General features: G+C 44.1%; 2 protein-coding genes across 2 annotated transcripts; both read left to right on the top strand.

Annotated features, from left to right (window-relative positions):
* Positions 1–5,016: 5,016 nt before the first annotated feature.
* Positions 5,017–9,387, top strand: LOC132904554 (L-lactate dehydrogenase-like). Its single transcript, XM_060955170.1, has 6 exons — positions 5,017–5,076; positions 5,301–5,447; positions 5,521–5,638; positions 7,699–8,212; positions 8,288–8,411; positions 8,594–9,387. The coding sequence occupies exons 1-6, from the start codon at positions 5,017–5,019 to the stop codon at positions 8,786–8,788; spliced, it is 1,158 nt and encodes a 385-aa protein (XP_060811153.1). The 3' UTR covers positions 8,789–9,387.
* A 19-nt stretch (positions 9,388–9,406) lies between these two features.
* On the top strand, positions 9,407–17,040 carry LOC132904575 (L-lactate dehydrogenase A-like 6A). Its single transcript, XM_060955201.1, has 6 exons — positions 9,407–9,996; positions 13,818–13,935; positions 14,030–14,203; positions 14,298–14,471; positions 14,548–14,789; positions 14,863–17,040. Exons 1-6 carry the CDS (start codon positions 9,835–9,837, stop codon positions 15,037–15,039), a joined length of 1,047 nt encoding a protein of 348 aa, XP_060811184.1. The 5' UTR covers positions 9,407–9,834; the 3' UTR covers positions 15,040–17,040.
* The last annotated feature ends 6,349 nt before the right edge of the window (positions 17,041–23,389 follow it).

The raw sequence follows: 23,389 nt of genomic DNA, 5'->3' as shown, positions 1-23,389 counted from the left end.
AGGGGTTGGCGAGAAGGAGGAACACGAGGGCATTTCTGTGCGTGTACCACGCATCACGCCAGCACGTTTCGTTTAGTTGAGAGCGCGTATACGTGGTAGGTATTCGAGAGTGTATCCGATGCGTCCGATAGGGCGGGACACGGGCATAAACAATTGCGCATCGGCCTCGCCCCTTCCCGATACGGTGTAATAAAACGAGAGGTCTCTCTTCGCCGCCCTCCTCCACCCTCGTCGCGCCCTCCACCCCTCGACCCCTACGATCTCTTCGAAGAGTCTCACCGCTCATCGAGGCCCCGGGGCCAGAAATATCGAAACGAACCACGTCGTCCGCGCGATATTTCAGCGAGCCACAGGGGTCGTCGGTGCTAGTCTCGACCTCCTACGACTGTGCTTCAAGGTCCCCGTCGCGGAGGAAGATCGAAAGAACGCGGACCGATTTTTAGTAACGAGGTAAACGTTGCAATTATGGCCCAACAACCGTCTGAATACGCGTCCGAGTTCTAGCCGAGGGATGTTCTTCGAGAAAGTCCCTCTCAGTGGATCTTACGATGTAGTTTTTTCTCCTCTGTCTCTGAGACAGACACGCGTGCACGTGCGGCGTCAGGGACGTTATCCGATTGGTCGTAACGGTTGCTTTTACGAAGTTGTTTCACTTTTGCATCGAGCTTCGACTGATGTATCTGATGTTATACAAGCGGTAGGTTGAGGTTTTTATGATGGCGGGTTTTTACGACTCGCGGTTTTTTCAAGTTCCGCCGTGTTCTTGTAATTGGTAGTTTCTTCGTGATTCGTGGGCGGGAATGTTTATGATATGCGAGTTTACGTATTAAAATATTCGTAGCTTCGTTACGAGATTCTTTTTGAATTTACCTATATATCGAGAGTTGGGATGTTCCGCGCTATTGTTTAGTTTCTTCTCAAAAATTCAAAAGAATTCGGAAAGAATTCGAAGTAAAACGTTCGTGATTTATCCAAAATGGATCGAAACAATCCCGTTTCTACATACTCCATCCTTCTTACCATTCAGATGTTATGCGCTCAACCTTAACGACTAAAGAGTAAAAATCGAGCCAATAGAAGAACTAAGTTTGGTCACGATCACGAGATATTGTACTTAGGTAAGCGACAAGCTTCGAGTTCGGTTGCTTATTTGGGAGATGGTGGCGGGTTTCTCCGGGTGGACCGGGTGCGGCCGTTTAATTCGAAGCCGAACCGGAGGCTGACCTAAAATAGAGGTACGATTTTAATTGGAATAAGTTCCGCGGAGCGTGCAAAAAAGTACAGAGAGCGTTCCTTCTGGCCGCTTCGGGCAAGTGGCCGGTCTCTCGCGCGCTCGCGTGCACGCGGTCCAGACGGACAAGCGGTCCGTGTCGGTTCTTGCGCCGGCGATTAAACCGAATCGCGGACCTGTCGCTTGCTAATTTATTAGGGCGCGTTACCGAGCAGAATACCCCGACCGGGACGGGGTGGTCGGGTGAATTAAATTCGTATTTCGCCGCGCAGGCGGCAGCAGGCGAAATTAGATTCGACGGAGATAAATCCGTGGAGGACCAACGGAGAGAAGTCGGGACGCGTTCACGCCGTAGTCAGTGCCGAGTAAATTGAGACATTCGCAATGGCGGCGTCGAAAGAAGATCGTATCGATGATTAATGTCCGTCGTGGTACCAACGCAACGGTTCGGTAAAAAGCGCGCAATTACACCGCATAACGCTTAATGACTCGATAAGTGGTACCGCGAAACGATACGTATTGTGATGCAGGATTATACATGCAGGCCCTCGTCCGGTCTCCGGCCGGTAATAACTGCAATTTCATCCGGTCTTAATCTTGGTTGGATCGTTTCAAACGGGGGAGGGAGGTATCGAAAAATCGTACCTCACTCGAGGCGCTAGCCATGGCGCGGCCTAGACGCGAGCAGCACTTCGAAACAAAAAGAGTCATCGCGCGAAGGGACCCGAAGAGAACGAAGGAAGAAAGATAGATTGGGCTCTCACCGAAGAGAAGACTTTCCTCGAGTCGGATTAATACCGTGTCGGTGAAAAGCAAACCAAACGAGAGAGAAAGAGGAACGGAGAAAAGGGAAGGGAAGAAACGGTGATCGTTCTTCTCCGGCAGGCTGGACAATAGCAGCGCCGCGAAGTGTAGCGGACAAACAAATAGCCAATTAAAATTCCGGTTGCACGGCGAACATACTTGTATCAGCTGCAGTACTACCAAGCATTGTGCACCAGAGGCATGCGCGAGCCAGTGTCTGGATCGGTTGACTGGACCCGAGTACCAGAAGATCGGTTGCTTACGACCAACCTTCAAGGACTATCTCGAGAAGGCGAATCGTTTGCACCGTTCGCTCAGCTGAATCTTGCTCCGCGCTCTGAAGAGACATCGTTATCGACCGATCGCGCTTTTATCGCGGCCGATTCCAGCTCTCCCGCTGTCACGTTTCGTGGAGATGGTTAATTAAAAAAGCGCTCGCTAGTTCCACGCCAATTAATCATAAGCGCCCGCGGCGATACGCGGTTATTGTTGCTCACGATTCTTTCCTTTGCTTTCGTCCTCTTTTATTTTTCCGTGTCTTTCTTTAAAGACGAACGCGATAAACGCGGATCGTGATTCTACACGTAGCTGAATCGTCGAGACAGACTGAAAATTAGCCATAGACGATCGGTCGTTTCGTTAATTGGAACAGATAGATCCGCGATAGTAAATCAAGCGGCACAACGAACGTGATAACCGATAAAAGACTGACTTTTACGCTATCTTTGTTATTTGACCCAGCGCGATAAAATCGTGCGGATGATTAATTAAAGCGGGGAATTAATTATCTAGGTGCGGGTCGTTCCGTTCCCGCTTGCCGCGCTGAACCATAAACATCCAACTTTAAATTACATCCCCGCTTCGGTATTTCTGGCTGATCGTTTAATCGATAGACATCGATTTTAACTAGCATCACGAGCGATCTCGTGTATCGTTGACCTCGAAAGAAACACACAATACGCATTATCCAATTACAATAATTCGTGATAACGGATTATTGGAAAATCCATGGCCGATCGTGGAAAGATAAAACTGTTACAGCATACTCTTATGTAAGAAACTTACTCGAAGTTATCAGACATCGGTACTGTCACATGGTGGACGATAGCGTTTAAAAAATAAAGAAAACATTTACAGAAATTCGAACTGCTCCGATATTCGTCGAATCGTCGGCAAGAATGAACGATTACTAAATTACAACGCGCCCTTAGATACGATCGCGGGCCCATAATTGCAGGACTATTCATACATTATTGGCTCGTATATTATTTGACGCGATTCAATAACTCTGAACCGGGACGTTCGATGTTATCTCTCCGTCGTTAAGCCGCATTCGCAATATCGATCGTCCCTGATGAATGGCCGCATTTAAGCCCGTCATTTTTCCCGGTGATTATTAACGTTAAAATTGAATGTGTCCGGAGTGTAGCAGCTACGGCAGCAGAAGCAACAGCAGCAGCGTAGCCTGGCGCTCCCTCGCGAGGACCACGTTCGAAAAAAAGCCACCAGCTCCTTCCTCTTCCCGTTCTTTTTCTTCGATTTCTTCTTCCTCCTCCTCTTTCTTTCTCCACCGAGAGGAAGATCCATCTTCGAATGTGTGTTAAGGTCCCGCGACGCTCCAACTACTGGGAACGCCTCGGCTGCCACTGCTCCGAGCAAACAGGAGGCGTAATTTATCGAAGGAGTCCAAGGTAAATGAGAAAGCCTCGCGCCAAGAGTTCGGTCACTCTTTGTTCACCGGCGAATCGAGTCCACGCGAATTGCTCGCACGTGTAAACTGTACGCTTACGCGAGAAGTGTCTGATGAACTTCAGGTGTCGTCCGTTCCAAATTGAAAGCGCGAGAATGTTGGATTAAGGAGAAGATTCTTGGTAGTGGACGATTGATTTATCGATTCATATTGTGTATCGTATCGATGTTTATCGTATTGATAATGAAATATACAAATCGAGCTGATCAACGTGTCATAATTATTTGAGCCATTTAATTACTGCTGGATTAAATGAATTTCCGCTAATTGTATCTATTTATTTGGACACAAATACCGATTATATGAACGGAAAATCATACGTTGGAGAATCAATATACTCCGGATATATAAACTAAATCAGCTACATAAACTGCTTGTCTCTTGACAAGATCATATAAATTCTAAGCGTTCTTAATAAATAGCAATATGTTTTAATGTTTAGAAACACGTAGATTTCTCTATTAGCTTAACTTTGACCATAATTTTGCAGTACTTACTATTCCCTCAAAGTCGTAATTTTCATTAAACACAAACATACGTTAAACTAGTCAGCATTCCGAATGGAATGTACGCTGGTTAATGATCGATAATAAAAAGCTGACGGCGCAGCTTTTACAACCTGCCAATATACACCTATTCGAAACGTATCGCTGTTCGGTGCCGGTAAATAAAGACGCAGGGGGACCGTGGTTCCGCGATTGATGCACGAAAATAAGGTATTTTACATCGATGCGCGTGGGTATCGGGCAGAAATATATGAACAATCCGGCGCGATGTACCTGCGCTCCTGGGGCGACTACCTGCGGCTAATTTACAGCGAGGAGCGCGGATAACTTCCGTTGTTATTCTCTGGAGTTTCCCGCGCTCTTTCTCCACGAAGAGTTTCTCGTAACGGGGAGCACGATTAGTGTGAAATACCTGAGAGCGGGAGGCTCTGCTCGAACGTCGTTATTGCGTAGGTTGATCCGGATCTGCATAAGAACCAAACGACGACCTTTCTCTACCTGACGTTTTACCCTTCTGACCACGAGAACGTTAAGGAACAGCGACCACCTCGGCGATCTTGCGAATAACGATAACGTGGATGGAGTAGCTGGCAACTGGACTCGTGGAACGACTCTACTTGCACCCAATTAGCGGGCTACCCGGTAAATGCAAAGCTTATATTCGACCATCGAATCGCGCCAATGAAACAGGCGAATTAAACGCTTACGATTTCAGGTCTCGCAAAATGGATGACGCGGAAGTTGCCAAGAGCGAAGCTGAAACGGAGAGGGAAGAATGCGAAGATGTAAGTCTCCGAATATGTTCCTTATAGAGTCTTTGATACAATGCGGTTGTTAATTCAGTCGTTGAGAAGCTGCACTGATCGACTTTATAAATAAAAGTATAAGAAAATTGCAATTACAAGGATTATTTGTTAAAATCCACCTTGCTATCTACAATTATTTACACCGTCTCTTATTACGCTATTTTTACGTTGTTCGGGTTATTCAACTATAGATCTGGTTACAGGAAGAACTGCCGATCACGACCACCACGAAGAACGCGTTGATAACGACCCAGCTTGGTCCCTGTGACGTTTATCCGCATCGCGTCAAAGTGTCCATCATCGGCGTAGGAAAGATTGGAATTGCCTGCGCTATCGCGATCTTGATGAGAGTTAGTATCAGTGCGGAGCGAGCCGCGCCGACCACGACGTTCGATCAACCATCTGATTCCCCGTGATTTTTAGAGAATGGCCAGCGAGGTCTGCCTGATCGATCACGACTCGAACAAGGCTTCCGCCGAGGCCGAGGATATTCAGCACGTTGGAGCTTTCCTGGGGTGTCCTCTGGTAACTGGCACATCAGGTACTTGACAGTCTCATATACGTATTACACATTATATGTATCTTAATCTGATTGATTTTAATGAATATTTTCATGGAAATTGATATTGAATAACGAGCTACTCGTTCCTTGCTATTTCTTTTGCAATTGTTTTGAACAGTGTACTTCCTTTGTTGTAGGATTTATCGATCGATTTAGTTATTATATCGTTTAAAAAAATGAAATACTGACACATAAAAAATATACGATGTATAGTTTAACACTAAATCAGAGACACGAAGACGACGAAGACGTGCAACATTTACACGCTTAAAACAGGAACACCTAACGAAACGAATAACTAACGTACATACTTCGATCGTCGCTTGTCTACTTGCTGTCGAAGAACCAGGAGTCGAAAGCTAATCCCTCGGCATGGTAATTCCTTCCGTGTGCCAGTGGACGTGCCATTGATAAATCCACCTTGCAACAGGTCGAATTCCAGAAACGCCGGATCGATGCGTCGAGAACTGACGATGCTTGGGGCGAGCATCGATCGCGATCGTTCGGCCTGATCCAGGACTGCCGCTTTTAAAAGACGCTGCCGTCGCATCGACTTGTTCGTCAAGAGACCTTCTGTCAACGTGCAATGGGTCAGAAAGAACGGTCACCGTCCCGAAAGGGGGGAATGAATTTTCGGCATGGCGAGCAGAGTTCCGAGATCCGAATCCTTCTCTCTTCTCCTGGCCCTGTCCTTTAATCTCGTTGCTCATCTACATCGCCGCGTGCTTACACGCGGGACGCTACAACGAGCGTTTCCCCGAGCTTTTCACCAGCCAGCTCGTAAATTCCGTGCCACTCTTATTTATCTCGGCCATGATCGACTCCACGATACATATTTTTTTTTTTTTCTCTTTTTTCGGTTTCTCTGGTCCCCTTTCTCCGTTCTTCGCGCAGAGCGTCCTTCTGTCATCCGTGCGCGGCCTCCGGCAGTAAACGTGGCTCGCTCGTGAAAAAAAAATATACCACCTTGCTCCGGAATTCGGGAACAAAAGCTTGGCTCTCTCGCGATCGTCCACGATGGAAACACCGTCTCGAGCTGGCAATTTACCGGTCTGACGACGCGACTTCGTGAGCCACGATTTGCAGCTACATGTGTTTCCAGCCGATTTCATTTTGTATTATTTCGCGGTCGTAAATCTTCGGCTTTGAATTTTAAACGGGATGTTTCGATCGAGTGGATCTGGTGTCTCTCAGTTGTCGTTTTTGCACAGTTTACTAGCGAGTATACGCTGTAATCGTTGGTAAATTCGAATGCTCACGACGCTGTGATACGATGTTCTTGAAATATTCTTCTCGCCAATTTTTACTTCTCATTTGTACACATAGTTTCCCTTTTATCTCGCCCGCATCCAAGAGTAGCAATTACCGGTACTACAAGTAGAACAGACTCGGCTTTTTACCGACTAATTTATCTCAAGCGTCATCTCTACATAGCAACGAGTGTATCTCGGTTGCGATACAAGGTCGCACCAAGCATCGTAAAGGTGTTACCTAAAATCGGTGCTTCTTATTTGTCTTAACCACATTATGTCGTGTACTGTACGCGGTTATCGGCGCATCTCTACACACAAAATATAGAATCCTCTCGGATACGAGAGAAAAGGTGCGTTCGATCCCTTCCAGCGTTTTGTATTCCAGCAGCTTCCGATGGCTTTATTACCGAACGAGATATTTCCAGCCAGACATTTCCAGAAAGGGATGCCCGACTTCTAACGATCCTTTCTTTGGTATTCTTATCTCGGTTAGGGTAGAACGTGTTTCGCATAAGCATTCGACGAATGCGCGTTAGCCGAATTTAAGACAGCTCTTCTTCGTGGTACAACTACTGTTTTCGACAGAATTCCACGATACCTGATCGGCCGAAAGTATGCGAGTGAGAATTTCGGCGGATAACGAGTGATCGATAAATAAGCGAATGTGCGTACTAAAACGTCGATGACGAGTGAGGAATTATTTAGAAAATGCACGTGAAAATTTCTCTGCATATGGCAAGAAAGTGCGTTATTACCTCAATAATTATCACGAATTTTTACCGACAGATTTCAGTATGGTGAAGGAATCCGCAGTGGTGATAATTTGCACTCGCGAAACCGCACCTGGTGAAAGCCCAAACGTAAGACACAATTTCAAGATCTTCAAGAAAATCATACCTGCTGTAGCAAGATTCGCATGTAAATCCGTTATCCTGGTCGTTACTCAGCCGACCGATGTGATGTCCTACATCGCCTGGAAACTATCAGGATTTCCTTCTAATCGCGTCCTTGGTATCGGTACACTGATAGACTGCGCCAGGTTTCAAGACTTCGTGAGCAGAAGATTAAACGTGGCGCGAAGTTCAGTTTCTTGTATGGTGGTCGGAGCGCAAGGAGACATGGCTGGTATTTTATACTCAATAATGAACAATTATCGTATATTGGACCGTGTATCTTTTATAGTTCCTATATGGTCGAGCATCCAAGTGGGTGGAATGAAGCTTCGGGATATAAATCCTAGAATAGGGGAACAAGACGACCCTGAGAAGTGGTACGAAATCTCGGAGAACGTAAAGAACGTGTGAGTGATCGTTACGGGCGAGATCGTTAAGGGGAACGAGATCGTTTAAACTCATTTTGCGCGGGCACGTTTCAGTGGTACACAACTGGAGGAGAAGAAAGGATCGTGTTGTTGGGGCGTTGCTGTCTCTACGGCGGAAATCGTCGATGCAATTGTTAGGAACACCAAAGTTGTGCTTCCGGCGTCAACGCACATTCTCGTGAGTCGAAATCCTCGCTTGCTACAAATTCCAAATTTTACAATGGCTATGAAAAGTATTCACGCATATCATTACTTCTCAACGAAACTTTTCTCTTGGCAAACTTTCGCAGTACATGTTCGTCGATGTATTTCCAACTACCTAGTTACATACTTTTCAAAGAAAGAAAATACTGTCCACAGAGTTGCGCTCACGGTACGGACAAGGACGTGTACATGTCCGTGCCCTGTGTGATCGGTCGAGAGGGTGTGTACTGTACCGTGCGACAGAAGCTAAGCGAACAAGAGAAGTCAGCGGTGCAGACGTGTGCGGACAGTATTCGAAGTATACTACGGGAATGCGGGATTCTCCAGGAGACAAACCACGAGACGGAATAGCGAGGAACGAGCGAAGAGAAGAAGAGGGACGTGGTAGAGTAATCGCGAGACGGTGGACTGCGTGCTACCGGAAATTACGCAGCAAGGAGTGCGAGATCGAGGCGAAGGATGTAACGTTTTAGAAGGCGTCTTCATCAATAACAAACGCGCGCACCTGGCGACCGGTTCTCTGTACGGGTACTCGATCGCCATAATAAATGACAGTACAGGAATTGACTTTCTAGAAAACTATCGTGTCCCTCGCGACAGACCGGTCGTTCGTGTAGTTTGTGTCCTATTATGAGCTATTCGTGGCGTTTGTCGATGGATCATCCGTGCGTTGATCACGAGATGCGACGTATCTCGATGGAAAGATGGAGAATGTATCTCAATCAGTCACATATATATACACACGCACGTAGTTGGGATTTATTGTAAATTATCATCGTTGTATTATAACTTCACGTTGTTCGCTATTTCATTCGAGGGAAGATCGAGGGCAGCTTTGGTATTTACTCAACGACCGTTCGAATATTTCCGGCAATAGAGTGGTGAATGAGGAAGGAAGGGTGGTTCATGCGGAGCGCAGTGTTCAATTAGCAATTTAATATTCGTGATGGAGCCCGGTGCCACGAGCAATTGGATCTCAAGTGTCCGACGAAAAACTCTTCTCACGTGACCGGCAAAGCGGAAATTGAAATTCGCATACACGTTCGATAACGGCGTATCCCATCTGTGCCGATTCGACAGCTGTCCATCGATTTCGTACGTTCGTCATTACCTTGGGCTTTAGAGGAATCGAAAGAGCAGTTTTTTGAAAAGACTGTATTATCTTTGTTCCTTTCCAATCGATCTCGATCTCATCGCGAATCAACGTTTCGCTCTGTGAATAGACAACTTCAGACTTGAAGAATGATGCAACGTTTGACTGTCACTTTCGTTGTTTAACTCAATGGAGTTGAAATTTATAGAGTATTACAGAGATACTCCAGGTTACTGATCTAGTTTCGGTTCAATCAAATCCTCGGGATGTTACACCTGAGTCCTGAGTATCAGGTTCATTGACGATGGCCGTACCCAAGAAGAAGTTACTCGATACCGTCTGGAACACCACGACGTTTTTGCTCACCAAGCAGCCGGAAGATTTCGTGGAGTGTCATCGCGTTAAAATCGTCATCGTCGGCAGCGGTTACACGGGTGTCGCCGTTGGAATCGCGATTCTCTTCAAGGTTCGTCGAATATTTTGTATCTCTAACCTATCTCAATTTCCCTCTGACTTCATTTATTCGCGTATTTTAAAATTACAAAGAATCTATTACAGCGAATAAATTACCTATCACTTCATAGAAATATGAAAATTTTATAAATGAAAATCATGGTCTTCGAACATTAAACATACGGTAAAAGAAATTAATACAATTCGAGAGAAATTGGTGACCAAGCAACGAGTAAAACATAAAAAGGATTAAGAAAAGAAGAAATCAAGCGGTTGTTCAAACACTCTAAAAGACCTTGTGACGATAAAAAGCATGATCGTCTGTAAACAACATTCAAGCCCTCGCCAGTCCACCAGCGCGTGATTCTTGTTTGCCCAAGGAGAATCATCGTCGCGGTAGCAAACCTACTAGATCTATATATGCTAGTGGTGGACAAAGGGTAAGGAGTCGGAGAAATACCTGGATACGCGTGTGCGCTCGTGTACGTGCATTCAAGCGACGGACGAAGGCTGAATGTGGGCTCGTTAGTGTGCCGGGATCAAATGGGATATTATGCAAATGATCCACGAAAGACCAGAAGAGGGAATTCGGCGACAAGAAAAGGCAGAGAGATTGGAACTTAAAAGCAGCGAGAACGAAGAAAGAACGAGGGAGGACGAGGAACGTGCTTCCCTTTGCTCGTTATCGGATCGTAACGCGAGCATTTACACGTCGGACGCCCCCGCAGGATCGTCGCGGCGCTGATTTATTCTAGTCGCCAGAGGAAGAAAGCTGAAATCCATACCCGTCTACGAGGACATCCAATCCTTATCGCGTTCGCTGATCCAAGGGCCTCGTTTCTTCGTGCGTGCGCGGGTGGAGACTTTTACCTCCGCTTGTCTACGGAAGTGGTGGTTTAAACGAAATTGAAAAGTCCTCCCTCTTTGTCGATGCAAGGTCGAACGAATGACGCTGTCATTACGAATCGTTTCACTGTTCTCTAGAGTGTAACGTTTCATATTCTTCTCGTATAGCTAACGAGGGTGAGTCAAGTGGTTAACACATTAAGAGCCAGCGTTGCGTTAACGAAACCTTTTCATTTACAATTTTTCCTTCAGTCGATTCACATTATTGAATTTTGCTTTTATGTAATTATGAAATGGAATTTGGACGACTTTACGTCACGTTTCTGCAATTCGTATTGCGTTACTGTTCGGTCCTCGGCTCCTCGACGGATCAATGATTAATCGAACGATTGACCCGAATTAAACAAACATCACCGCGTGTGACGACTGCACGGACGTCGTTAGGTGAGAGAAAGGCCTGGATAAAACGAGGTGAATCGTGAAAGGAGTGGCAATCTGGTAATCGGAACGCTAGCATATTCCGGTAGGAGATAATGAACGTGGGCGACTAATTCCAGGTTTCGGTTTCCGTGGATCGTTACGAGGGCAAACAATGAAGGCCGCGCATGGTGAATGTCAGGGGCGGGTCTGAATGTCGTTATATTCCGCTCGTAGAGTAACAACGTTATACACGTTTACAATGTCCCTAATAGTGACCACGCTGTTCCCGTTTCCTACTACTTCAGTCTGTCATCAAGATCTATAATGATGGTTGCCGGTACGGGCACTCCTTTGGACGCTGCATTATAATTTTCCTTATGAAAGCAAGTAATAAACGTTACTCGAAGATATTCTTAAGTGCCATCGAACTCATTAACGTCACCAGGAATGTTCGATATCACGGCAACGATGAACGAGGTGAATGGATCGAAGGGTAATATCGTACAACAAAGAAAATGATGAAGGAGAAACAAGGAAAGCAAAGTGAGTAGGAATAAGAAGAAGTGGAGACAGTGAATCGTGCGGTTGTTCCGTCGGTCCTGGCTTGGCAGATCGCATCAACGAGATGATCGCGAGGTACCAGCGTTCCAGTACCATCTCCACGACTTACTGTCCACCTTACGAGCCCGCTACGCCCAACTCGCTCGGTAGTGCTTGCATAAGACGTTCATCTTCTTCTTGTTCTCGTCGCTTCCCGACCCGTTGTTACGTGTCATGTCCGTCGGGTCGCATTAAATCGTACAAACCATCTCACGGGTCGGTACTGATGGTGAAAAGCTTTCTGCTCGTGAAGCTATATTTCATTTCGAGTTACAGTTGTTTCGATTCGCAGATTGAAAGAAAGTAAGTGAAATATATACACAGTTCGATTATCCGCATATAATCGTAAGTTTAAATGGCAATGTTTACGAGTGGACTACATCGGCTAGAAAATAGCGTTGCATAATAAAATTAATCCAGCGGAAGCATAATAAAACCTGACCCGATGACGGATCGAGTGTCACACCTTCGGTACCTTGCGACCTGTGATCAGCTGCGCTTCTCTGAAGCGGAATCGACGAGGGTAGCCAAGAGTGAAGCGCTGACTGGCCTAGGTAACTAGAACCGCATGAGAGACTGCACGAGAAGTAGGAAAGGATCGACGATCGGTTTTACTCGATCGAATGCAAATTACACGACGCAGGTCGTTTCACCGGAATCGTTAATGCGTTCGTAGCGATCCTCGTCTCGGTTGCCTCGTACGCTCGCTCCCTCTCTCGCTGTTGTCCACGGTCATGCGTCATTAAAAATCTCGTTACAAAACACACACGGCGGAGGAGGGTTTTTGTGAGTTAATTACCGCTCAATATCGTCGCACGATACGTGTGGGTATTACACGAGGGATAGGAAGAGGAAAAAGAGAAAGGAGAAAAAAAGATGAGGAAAGAAGGCATAAGGGAGGAACACCGATGAGCTGGCGAGGAAACTTCATCAGCTGCGATATTATGCATGCTGCGGAAGTCATGCTTGATGAAGTATGGTGATTAAGCGGTGTACAATAACAGATTGGAAGCACAAGGGCGTAACGTAATATATTAAGAAGCCGTTTCTGTTGGTAACCGCGGGTTTGTCTTAACGTGTGAAAGCACCATCTGTCAGAGAAAAATGTGTCCATCTGCTGGCGCGGAAACGAAAGCGGACGAAGCGTGCACCGCGGTATACGGTTCGGCTATTTGCTACGAAAACGTGTGTGCTCGTCCCACACCGATACCCTATTATTCAACCGGACGAATTAGACCGTGATTAAGAGAAATTACCGAGTTAAAAACGCGCAGCGATTGATGCCCGAGGTGTCGCTGAAAAAATTTCTACACGAAATTATAGACGTTAGACGATAGAGGAACATCAATTACCAAGAGGAAACGAGATTTTGACAAATACGTAATCGCCCCAGGGAACGTTCCTGATGCACGATCAATTATTTCAACCGCGTTCCTTCGACGTTTGAAGCATCTAATAGCTCTTTCTTTGGACGAAGAATCGGTGCAATAGAAGAATTATCACAATACGAGGAGGAAGCTTAACGGGAGCTTTCTTTACTATTCATCCAGTCAGACCGACGAATATCGCTCGATCAAGACGTTCCGAGCAAAAACTAGCGATGCAATCTGCTAAACGCCAAAGATAATTACCAGGACAACGTGAAAAATCTCAAATTCCATCCAATTCGTGTTACGTAACATCAGCAAAAGGGAAGACTCGTGATCGAGCGAACGCCGACAAAGTGGTCCTCTCCTCTCACGGAATAGTCCGGTCTCGCTCGAACGAAGAGATGATCAGACCCTAACGATCCTTCGCATTAAGGGATCGCTCGAATGGCGCGATCGATCGCGCGCGCGACCACGTACTCTTAATGCGATTCCCGGGGGTCTTGATTGCGTAACGATTTCGAGTGCGTAATAACTCCCGGCCGTCGGCTAGTTCCTGTTAATTACTCTTTATAATCCCCGGTTCTGTTGCTCGTTGCAGCGTCTCGCCTCGGAGGTGGTGTTCATAGACGCGGACGAGGAATTGGCGAAAGCAGAGGCGGAAGACATCAGCCACGCGGCGGCGTTCCTCGGCAACCCGAAGATCGTCGGTACCAAAGGTGAAAATAAATTTCATCTTTCAGCCGTTTTTGTGTCCGAGAGATTGTTAATAAAGAAAATCGCGATGATTTATCAACCGTGGGACCATCGCAGATTATTCCATGGCTAGAGACGCAACGGTCTGCGTGATCACCGTGGGGGATAGAGCTACGAGCGACGATGACGAAGGCACTTTGATGGATCAGAATTTGAATATTTTTAAAGACGTTATCCCGAAGGTCTGCAAGTATGCACCAAACAGCATACTTTTAATCGTGACGGCGCCAGGTATAAACTAAACAGGCTTCGTAGTTGCACTTTACATTTTTTAATATCGATGCATGTACGTGGTGTCGTATAACGACGTTACGTCGTGTTTTAGTGGACATACTGTCGTATGCAGCCATGAAGCTCTCAGGCTTCCCACCGCACCGTGTGATGGGGTTGGGCACATTTTTGGATAGTTGTAGGTTTCAGTACTTCATCGCGCAGAAGCTTGGAATTTCGGCAAACTCGGTGCAGGCCTCTATAATTTGTGAAAACGGACCTACGTCTGGTAATAAGCGTACCGTATTCTATCACTGTTACGTTTTATCGTTTCTGAAAGTACGTTAAACGTTGACACCGAACAGTACCCATCTGGTCCGCCGTGACAGTCATGGGCATTAAACTGAAAGACATCAACAGAGATATCGGTACTAAATCGGATCCAGAATCGTGGGGTGAACTACATACAAAAGTAATCGAATCCGATAAAGATCTTATCACAAGGAAAGGATATCGCTGCTGGGGTACTGGTATTTGTGCGGCGGAAGTCGTAGATGCCATCGTGCGAAATACTTGTATCTGCATGACGGTATCTACCTACTTAAAGGTAACGATTTAATCCTTCTTCTACTTTCTTTTTCCGTTTTAACGCGTGATAGTTATTTATAGATCGTTTCCAGGGTTGTCGACACGGTCTGGAGAAAGATGTCTACATGTCACTGCCCTGTATAGTCGGCAGAAATGGCATACAAACGCTTCTTCGTCATCCGTACACGCCGGAGGAGCAAGAACTTACGGAGGCCTCGTGCAGAGCCATTTACGAGACTCAAAAATCAATTCTTCATACTTTGGAGTGAATCTTTACGGTCTCACCAAGTACAAACGTTTTCATCACTTTCGTCGACTCGTGCATTCGTTGGGAAGACCATAATTTTAAAAGTTCACTCGTGACGCAAAAGAACAATGTTGTATTGATTAAATTACACAAAAACCAGTAGTGAGATGAGATTTCGGTGGCAGAATCCATGCTTAAGAAGCACGGCCAGTTTGTTTTACAAACCGAATTTCTTCTCTTTTTCTTCGGCAACCGATGAATAGGGGAGGCGCTATAAATTGCACGCGCACGCCACTCGGACGATTTCGGCCAATTTGCCGAGATTAATGTAGACCAGGGATAATTAATTGGCGGACGTACGAAGCGGTTAACCGTCCCGCCACCGGCGACCGGTCGTGATAAAACGATCGCTATTACAAACACAAAGAACGCCAGTTTCGAAGACGCGATGGTCAACGATACGGCAATCTGTTATAAAATTCGCTTTCACCGATACCGGCCTTTTGTCTTTGTCAGCAGCGGCATTAGTCAACAAGTTCTCGCGTCGACGCTCTTCGACGCTACCGTCGAACTCCACAATTCGATAAAGTCGTTTCCAGAGGGATAAAGATACCCGTGTTTAATAACGAATCCGGCAATGGTTCCTACTTACGCTACGGACTGCCAGAAGAAGAAATTTATTCATGGAATTCAGCGAAGCATCGTTGTCGCCGGTATAAGCTTCGTACGAAATAATCGACGGTGATTCATTACCTCGATTACAGAGTCGAAATTTCGTCGAGCATGCCGGCCAGCTCCGGTGGAAAAAGCGCGTGAAACAGAGACGCGATCGTGGCAATGTCGATGCCCGCTGCTTTTAATGGCTGTTCGTCCTCTTTCTGGATTCGTATTCTCGAAATGAGCAAGGAACCGTATAGCGAGGAGAGGCTTATAATGTAAACGCGGCTCGTTGTCGTCGCGACGACCAACCACCAGCAAATTCTTCGTCGTTCTCTCGCAACAGGAGCACGGGGACACACCGGTGATTCATTATACATGCTAACGAATGTGCGTTACAAGAGAGAGGAAAAATGAGTGGGAAAGAGAGGCTACGAAGGGTTTCCTGCGGCTGGAAGCCACACCAATAACGACGGGGAGTACGGCAACGTCTTCATCTCCGACGCACCGGCTTCTTCTCCGGCGAAGCCGTTTTTCTGTATTATCTCGATGACGAGTCTCGAGCACGTAATTTATATCGCGAACCTAATAACACGATTCTGTTCCTCCATGTTTCCCCTTGTCAACATCAAGTCGTCTATTTCCCTACCTTCCGTCTACCATCGCTAATCATCGTTATCATTCGGTTTCTTGTTCGAAGTGTATAAAAATGAAACAAATATCGAATATATTCCTCTATGAATTTTCCAATCAGCAACGTTTGGGAAGTAATTTGGCGAGGAAAATTCATAATCCTCTCGGTGTCGGAATACGAGCGAAAAAGAAGGAGGATCCCGAGGACATCGTTCACCAGCGAAACACCGCGGTAGGTACTACTAATTACTGTACTTTTTATTTCGCCCCGACATAATGCCCCGCCGGTTCGAGCAGCGGGTTCGGTTCACCATGAGCGGAGGTGGCCCGGCCGTCGCGTCACAAGGAGAAAAAGGAACACGTGTAGGAGTAAAAAGGAAGAACGAACGGAGAGTGGCCAGAGGCCGATGGAACACTGTCTGGCTCCCCTCTTGTAGTGCAATATCCGATGCGTTCGGATCATTTATGCAGCGATCACGACACGTATGCAAGCACGGCAGATCTTAAAGCATTCGGTCGACGTCGTAAAACCGCAGCGGTACACGACGGAGCGTGGGGGCCAGGTCGGCCCTTGATTGAGTTACGATTTAATTAGTCCGTGCGGCCAATCAGTAATTAAGATATCCGCTAATCAACGGACCCAAGAGCACCTCCGATCTCTTCACCCCTGACGTACATTAGCAAAAGGAACTTTTCTCTGCTCCCCTACCGTCTCGATGCTTACTTCCATCTTCGTCCTTCGTTCTTCTTACTTCGCTGCTTTCTTCTCACACTTTTTACTACCTTATCCTTCCTGGTTCCCGGTCCATTGCCAAACCCGTGAATCAATCGACCGGACAGTTCGACCGCCCGCAGGATTCTACGCGCGTGACTAATCTCCTCGTAAAAACAAGGGATCTAATAATCGATAGCTGGACAAAAAGTTGATAGCTTCGGGAAATGGTAAAGAAAATTTCGTTCTTGCTGAGAACTTAAGCCCCTGATGTTTACTTCGTTTATGTTCTGAATACATTTTCTGGGAACCATGATACCTGTGAGTTTTGATTCTTTTGAGACAAGTATGGTTATATTTTCTCTCTACGTTGGTGTATCGAAGACTCTGCAGTAATAAGGCGCGTTGATTCGACTGTACAAGAAAACCAATTACGTCACTTGTCTACTACCTGACATTTATGTAAAATAAATAAAGATATATGTGTACTTGCTTGTCTAAAAATATAGCACGTAAGATAACTACTTCCTTGGTATCCAATCAAATGTCTCAAGGGCCAATTTTCGCTCGGATTTGTGGATAAGATATGTCACGTCTCGGTGAAAAACACGTAAGATATCTCGTCCAAGGCATCGCGAGGTTTCTCGTTCATAAACGTGAAAGGATTAATGGATAGGCTAGGCTAGCTAACGATACAGAAGCATAGCGTATGCTAATACATATAAGATTAATTTACTGTCAATGGAGAAGAATATAAGATGGTTAGGTTCCAATACCCACTTAAGGTTTAACGAACGGCGACTCTGTTACTCTGAAATAGATGTCACTTTAAACAAAGTAGGATGCGTCCAGGCAAAGCTCTCAGGTAGAAATCAGGGTGCGATTAATCACCTATTCGGGTTCTTGCTATAGGTCTCGGTGCACTTGTTACCTCATTAAATCAAATATATGGCATCGGGTCGCACAGAAATCGAACCGTAATTCATAATAACTGCGACATTTATGTACCCCGTGCACGCCCTGTGACAAATATTCTAAGTAATCGTTTAATATCTCGGCCAGTCCTCTCGAAGGGTCTGCTTGATCTGAGCGAATCTCGATACGACTATTTATTACGTATTCGTGTGATTAAGATATAAAACAACAATTTAAATTCAAACTTTGTTTGCTCCAAGAATAAATTCCTAGATCAAGATTATTCCAGTAATTTGACATAAAATATTAAGTAATATCAATGGACATAAAATAATATATTTAATACTAAAAGAAATTGATATTTCAAAATCTTGTCCTAAAAATCTTTGAAAAAAATCTTCATAACGACGGCATCTGCCGGGTACAACGAGAACCCAGATAAACCCACTGCCTCAGGTGACTTATGGAAACTTTTCTTCGTTCCAGAATCTTTGTTCCCTTTCTCCAGTGGTTTTTTTCAGAGCGTCACGTTATCGAGAATAGTCGATCATGAAACAAGCTAATGATCAATTACCAGTATGTTCGTGTAATTTCGAAATTTTTTAATAGCGATTCCATTTTGTAAGATTAGAATAGGGAACTTGATATGAATTCGGGCAGCGAAGGTTTCCGGACCCGAGATTAAACGTCGTATCGGTACCGCGTGCGTAAGATAGCGTTGATTGTAATTAATAGCCGGCCATTGCGTTAGCCCTGCAGCCAGTTAATTGTCGAGAGAAGATTAATGGCACAAAATCACGCCAATACTGGTCGATTGTCCGAAACCGATCCCTGTCTCGAGTCGTGCTCTCGTGTTTCGGCCGTGGCGGACGCGAAACTTGTTTCTCGTTACACTTGTCTGCGCGATAAACTCGAACGAGCACGCGGGACCACGCGGAAAATTATTCGCGACCGGTTACTCATGATATTTTTAATCGCATACAGCAGTCGGGTTCTCTATCGCGAAATTAATTAAGATTTATTAGAAGGGGCTTCTTATATCGTATCGAATTGTTAAATAGTTCGCACTTGCCTCGAATTTAAACAAAAAGTGCGATACGATACGTCGATACGTCGCGGGTATAAGTCGCTAAAGCTTTATGGCTTTTCAATCATATTTTAAGAACTGCGCCGAAAGATAAGCAAATCTGAGATCGTAAAAGCTTGATTACTTTTCAATTACATATTAAGAATTATGTCGAAAGATAAGAGAACCTGATATTAGGTATGGATATTTCATAGATTAGCAATCTGACGACGGCTGAGTTAACCAACGTGGATTTCAGGGATTGTATAATCCCTGGGTAAGCAATTGGACAAAAACAGCCAACTAATCGAATCCCTATAGATACACGTTCGCGAAAGTAATTACCTTCTGCAATAATGCATCGTATGTACGAGATGAACGCGGTTGCATCCCTTAATACGATACGTGACCGTCTAGAGTCGGATCCCGACTTCGAATCTATCAAAATCGCAGAAAAAGACCAAATTCTAACCGCAAAAGATAACCGATTAATTCGTGTAACGGAAAAATGTTTCTTTATCCTAACCTTTAACCGATGAAGAAATACAAAAGCATTTCGTTCAACTTAGCAAGGCTACTCTATCTTCATCGTGTTATTGAACTTTATAACGATGGGCAAAAAGCTATTGCTAAAGTCTGAAGGTTGTGCTTGTAACGAGATAGCACAAGGAGATAACGATATACTTAGGACCTTTTGTAATGATCAATCGGAGTTCAATGATAACTGGGTTTTTACAATACAGAAATTACAGAATACTTCGACTAACGATAACGATTCCCCTTCACGAACTGCTTAATCGCTGTTATAATTTTCCATCAAAACAAATGCAGCAATGATTTCGTTTTAAATTTCCAAATTGATATGAAATTGTCTTGACCGTATCAGACACGGCAGTACTTATCTCCTACTAGCTAAGCGATAACATATCCACGCATGTACGCTTCCTCCTTCTCGATCATGGTTCTTTGTAAACTCATCAACGAACGGTATTTATAACCAACGTGGATCGCATACTCGTGAAATTGCTGTCTCGAAGAGGTCAACGCAGCCAAGATAATAAGACTAGGGGTTGTAATTCCAGCGGAATAATTTCTCTACGCGAGACCGGTATACGGCTGTTAGACGAGGTAGCTGATTTATGGCAGAATCCTGGATTACCGATCGCGAATAGTCGGATCCAGCTTTACCGTCGACGGTAAGCCGGCGGATAAAACGTAATCGAGAATGCACGCGCGGTGGATCGCGAGCCACGGAACCTGGATCCGTGCTAGATTCCAGATTGCACGCCGATTATGCCCCGATTTCAGATTTACGAGCGAGCGAACCCGTTCCTCCGGCATTTATTTATAGTTACGGGGAATCACTTGTTGAGTTCACCGACGATCTACACCTTTCCTCTTTCAGAGATCCTAGTTCTCTATTTCTTTTGCACGCGTGAATGCACCTTTTAACACTGCGCTCATCCAACTGCGACCACCCGTGTTTAATGGATAAACGTAACACGGATCAAAGTAACAGGCTATCGGTCTTTTCGGATAATTTCATAGGAAATATTGCGTGTGACTACGTGTAATTACGTTCGTTTTAGTGTGCTGTATAAAAAACTGAGATAAAATAAATGTTCTATAAGCGAAGAAATGTTTGATGTTGTTTATTTGGCTTGATATTACGTTAAGAAATAGAAGTCAACATATTATTCAATTAAAGTAATCCTATTATCTATAAAATTAAATTTCCTACTTAAAGACAGGCTTAAAGCCATGTTCAATTCTGTTCAATGTGAAGATTATAAAAAAATGTGATCTTTAGATTATTTGTTGTTACTTATTTCGATAAAATCAAAGTATTTTACCTTTTAATGGATTAAAGTATTTATCTCTTAAACAAGGAACACTTCAACGAATAGGATGTGGAAACATCTATGGAATTCAACGTTCTAAAATTATCAGTCTCAAGAGAAAAGTTCGGGGCAAATATGTTCAGTATTTTATTGAAATATTTGGCACAAGCAGGGAATAAATTTTCGCTCGAGTAGTAATCCAAACGAAGATTTGTTTCAGTATCCTATAACTTTGGCAAAACGTATAAGAACACGTACATTCTCAGAGGCAATCTGGTGCGTCGACAAAAACGCAACATTGTAAGATCTCCGCCCAAGTTACTGCGCGAGATTATACGCAGGAGCAATTTGTATTTGCCCTTTTAAGATTGAAACGGCTGCCTCTTTTTCTTCCCTCTTTTCATTCGCTGCTCGTTGCAACGATTACGAGATTAACGGTTGCAAGACATCCGGTGTGAGTGGCGACCATAGTACTGTTCGGGAGAAAAAAATAAAAGGGAAAAACAAGGAGGGACTTATTTTTACAATTTGTTGGTTGTAGGACACGAGGGATACGCAATTAGTCGGTGGAGATCACGGCGGTTCAACGGATCGATACCGAATCGCGATGCAATTAGCAATATCGAATCACACGAGATTTACAAAGTCCGGTTTTCGGATGCTAACTCTCGTCGATCGCCTTGTAAAAAATACGTTGCATCCCTAACTGAGGCTAATTGAATGATTGACTTCGCGCATTATGCGATCGATTAATTTATCATGACGCGATTTAACGAAAGACACGAATGGAACTGTTTACGCGACTTTCTACTAATTGGCATTGAATGTGATTATCTTAGTATCATGTCGTAAAACACCGTAATAATTTGTAACGTATTACAATTAATCCTATTGAACGGAGCGATTTAGTGTCGTGAACTTTGATTATTGTCAGGATTATTGTAAAAGAAATGTTATACGCAGAAAATATTTCCATGTATTAATTCGATTTAATCTGAGTATCTTCAATATCTGAGAGAATTTAAAAAAGAAAATTATTGATGACGAACGTAACAGCCTTTTGATTACGGATTAATATTAAGGCAATGATCGGTAGCCGCGGGGGAAAAACAATTACAGGAAGAAATATTATGGGATTATACGTTCACGAAGACAACATTATCTTTTTGTGAGGTAAACCGTGCTTGAATTATATTATAAATGCACCTGCCTGCTTGTCACGTGATTCCTGCTATCTAGAAACATTCAAACACTGCACTTATTGTGCAATTCGTGCAATGCCAATGTATCTCCAGCATACGCAATGTATGACATAGCAGTTGTGTGATATAAGAATTAAAAAATTTATCATCTATTGTAAAAATAATGAAAAATTAATAGTAATCTTCGCTTTGCTATATTAATTCATAAACTCCTAATTATCAAATCAATCTTCTAATACTATTTATCTATCAAGAAAATAAGAAGACGCAAAGATTCGAAGTTCTCACTGTCAGTAGAGTAAATGACTCGAATATCGCACTTCCCTTTAAACATATCTCTAACGATTAGATAGAATATAATATCATATATATGTAATAGTACATCCGATAGAAGTCATAGCTCAGTCTTGGCCAATTACAAATTGCATGGTATTTTGCGACAAGTTGCCCTATTTCGCGTGCGGCTTTTACAGTTATGTGCATAGATTAATTTCGGACGTTGACTCTAACTCCTTCAACTCGTTCATTATGCATGGCATGTGATGCGAAGATTATGCAACCATTCGCAGTTCGATAGTTACGCATTGTTCCATTAACTTAACTTTCAAACCATAAAAAAGTTAGAAGCGCTGCGTGTTCGCGCTAGGCAAATCATCGCTCAGGCTCCCTTCTAAATTTCTTTTCAATTTTCTCGCCAGTTTGAGCGAACGAAACGTGCTAGCCACGGCGATGCAAATGATTATAATTACGGGACGGATGGCGGCTCCGTTACTCGAGGAACGTCAATTTCATCCACGAGCATCATCTTTTTTTTTTACACCGAGCGGCGGTCAAAGTTAATGCCCGGCGTGTAAAGAGCAATTGCAAAAACGCATTATCTCTGTAAAATGTAGTAACCTTTCATCCCGTCTCCTTCCGATTAGATTACGGTAAAACGCGGAAAAAATTGAAGGTCTGCGATTTAAGCTTAATGTAAACAAACTAGGAAACATAAACGATATTTTGTTTCAAAACGATATTTTATAATCTTTAAGAACGTAGGTAAAAGTATGATGGACGTCTTTGTCCATTTTGAAATAGTGATCAAGTTCGAAACCTAGTACAAAAATTACAAAATATTTAGCACAAGTACATCTATATTTCGCAGAGATCTCAAATATATTACTAAACTTCAACGCTTATTATATGTTTAAAAATAAAAATACAAAGATTTTATTAGATATTGAGAAGCGGGATTCCTGTAATCCGTCAGGCAACGAATAAAGAAGGAGTAAACTAATACATAATTTTAACGTAATATTGCATCAAATTCAAAGAAACTGAAAAACGTGACGCCTCTCACGTTT

The sequence above is a fragment of the Bombus pascuorum genome, chromosome 2 (genome assembly GCF_905332965.1).
Source record: "Bombus pascuorum chromosome 2, iyBomPasc1.1, whole genome shotgun sequence".
Lineage (NCBI taxonomy): Eukaryota > Metazoa > Arthropoda > Insecta > Hymenoptera > Apidae > Bombus > Bombus pascuorum.
Note: the sequence above shows the minus strand (reverse complement) of the source record. Positions and strands in the feature narration are given on the sequence as shown.

Coding starts and splice junctions, on each gene's coding strand:
- LOC132904554 (XM_060955170.1), top strand. CDS start 5,017: ATGGATGACGCGGAAGTTGCCAAGAGCGAAGCTGAAACGGAGAGGGAA. Junction 5,639..7,698: donor TCTGGTAACTGGCACATCAG/GTACTTGACAGT, acceptor TTTTACCGACAG/ATTTCAGTATGGTGAAGGAA. Junction 8,213..8,287: donor TCGGAGAACGTAAAGAACGT/GTGAGTGATCGT, acceptor GGCACGTTTCAG/TGGTACACAACTGGAGGAGA.
- LOC132904575 (XM_060955201.1), top strand. CDS start 9,835: ATGGCCGTACCCAAGAAGAAGTTACTCGATACCGTCTGGAACACCACG. Junction 9,997..13,817: donor GAATCGCGATTCTCTTCAAG/GTTCGTCGAATA, acceptor TGCTCGTTGCAG/CGTCTCGCCTCGGAGGTGGT. Junction 14,790..14,862: donor CGGTATCTACCTACTTAAAG/GTAACGATTTAA, acceptor GATCGTTTCCAG/GGTTGTCGACACGGTCTGGA.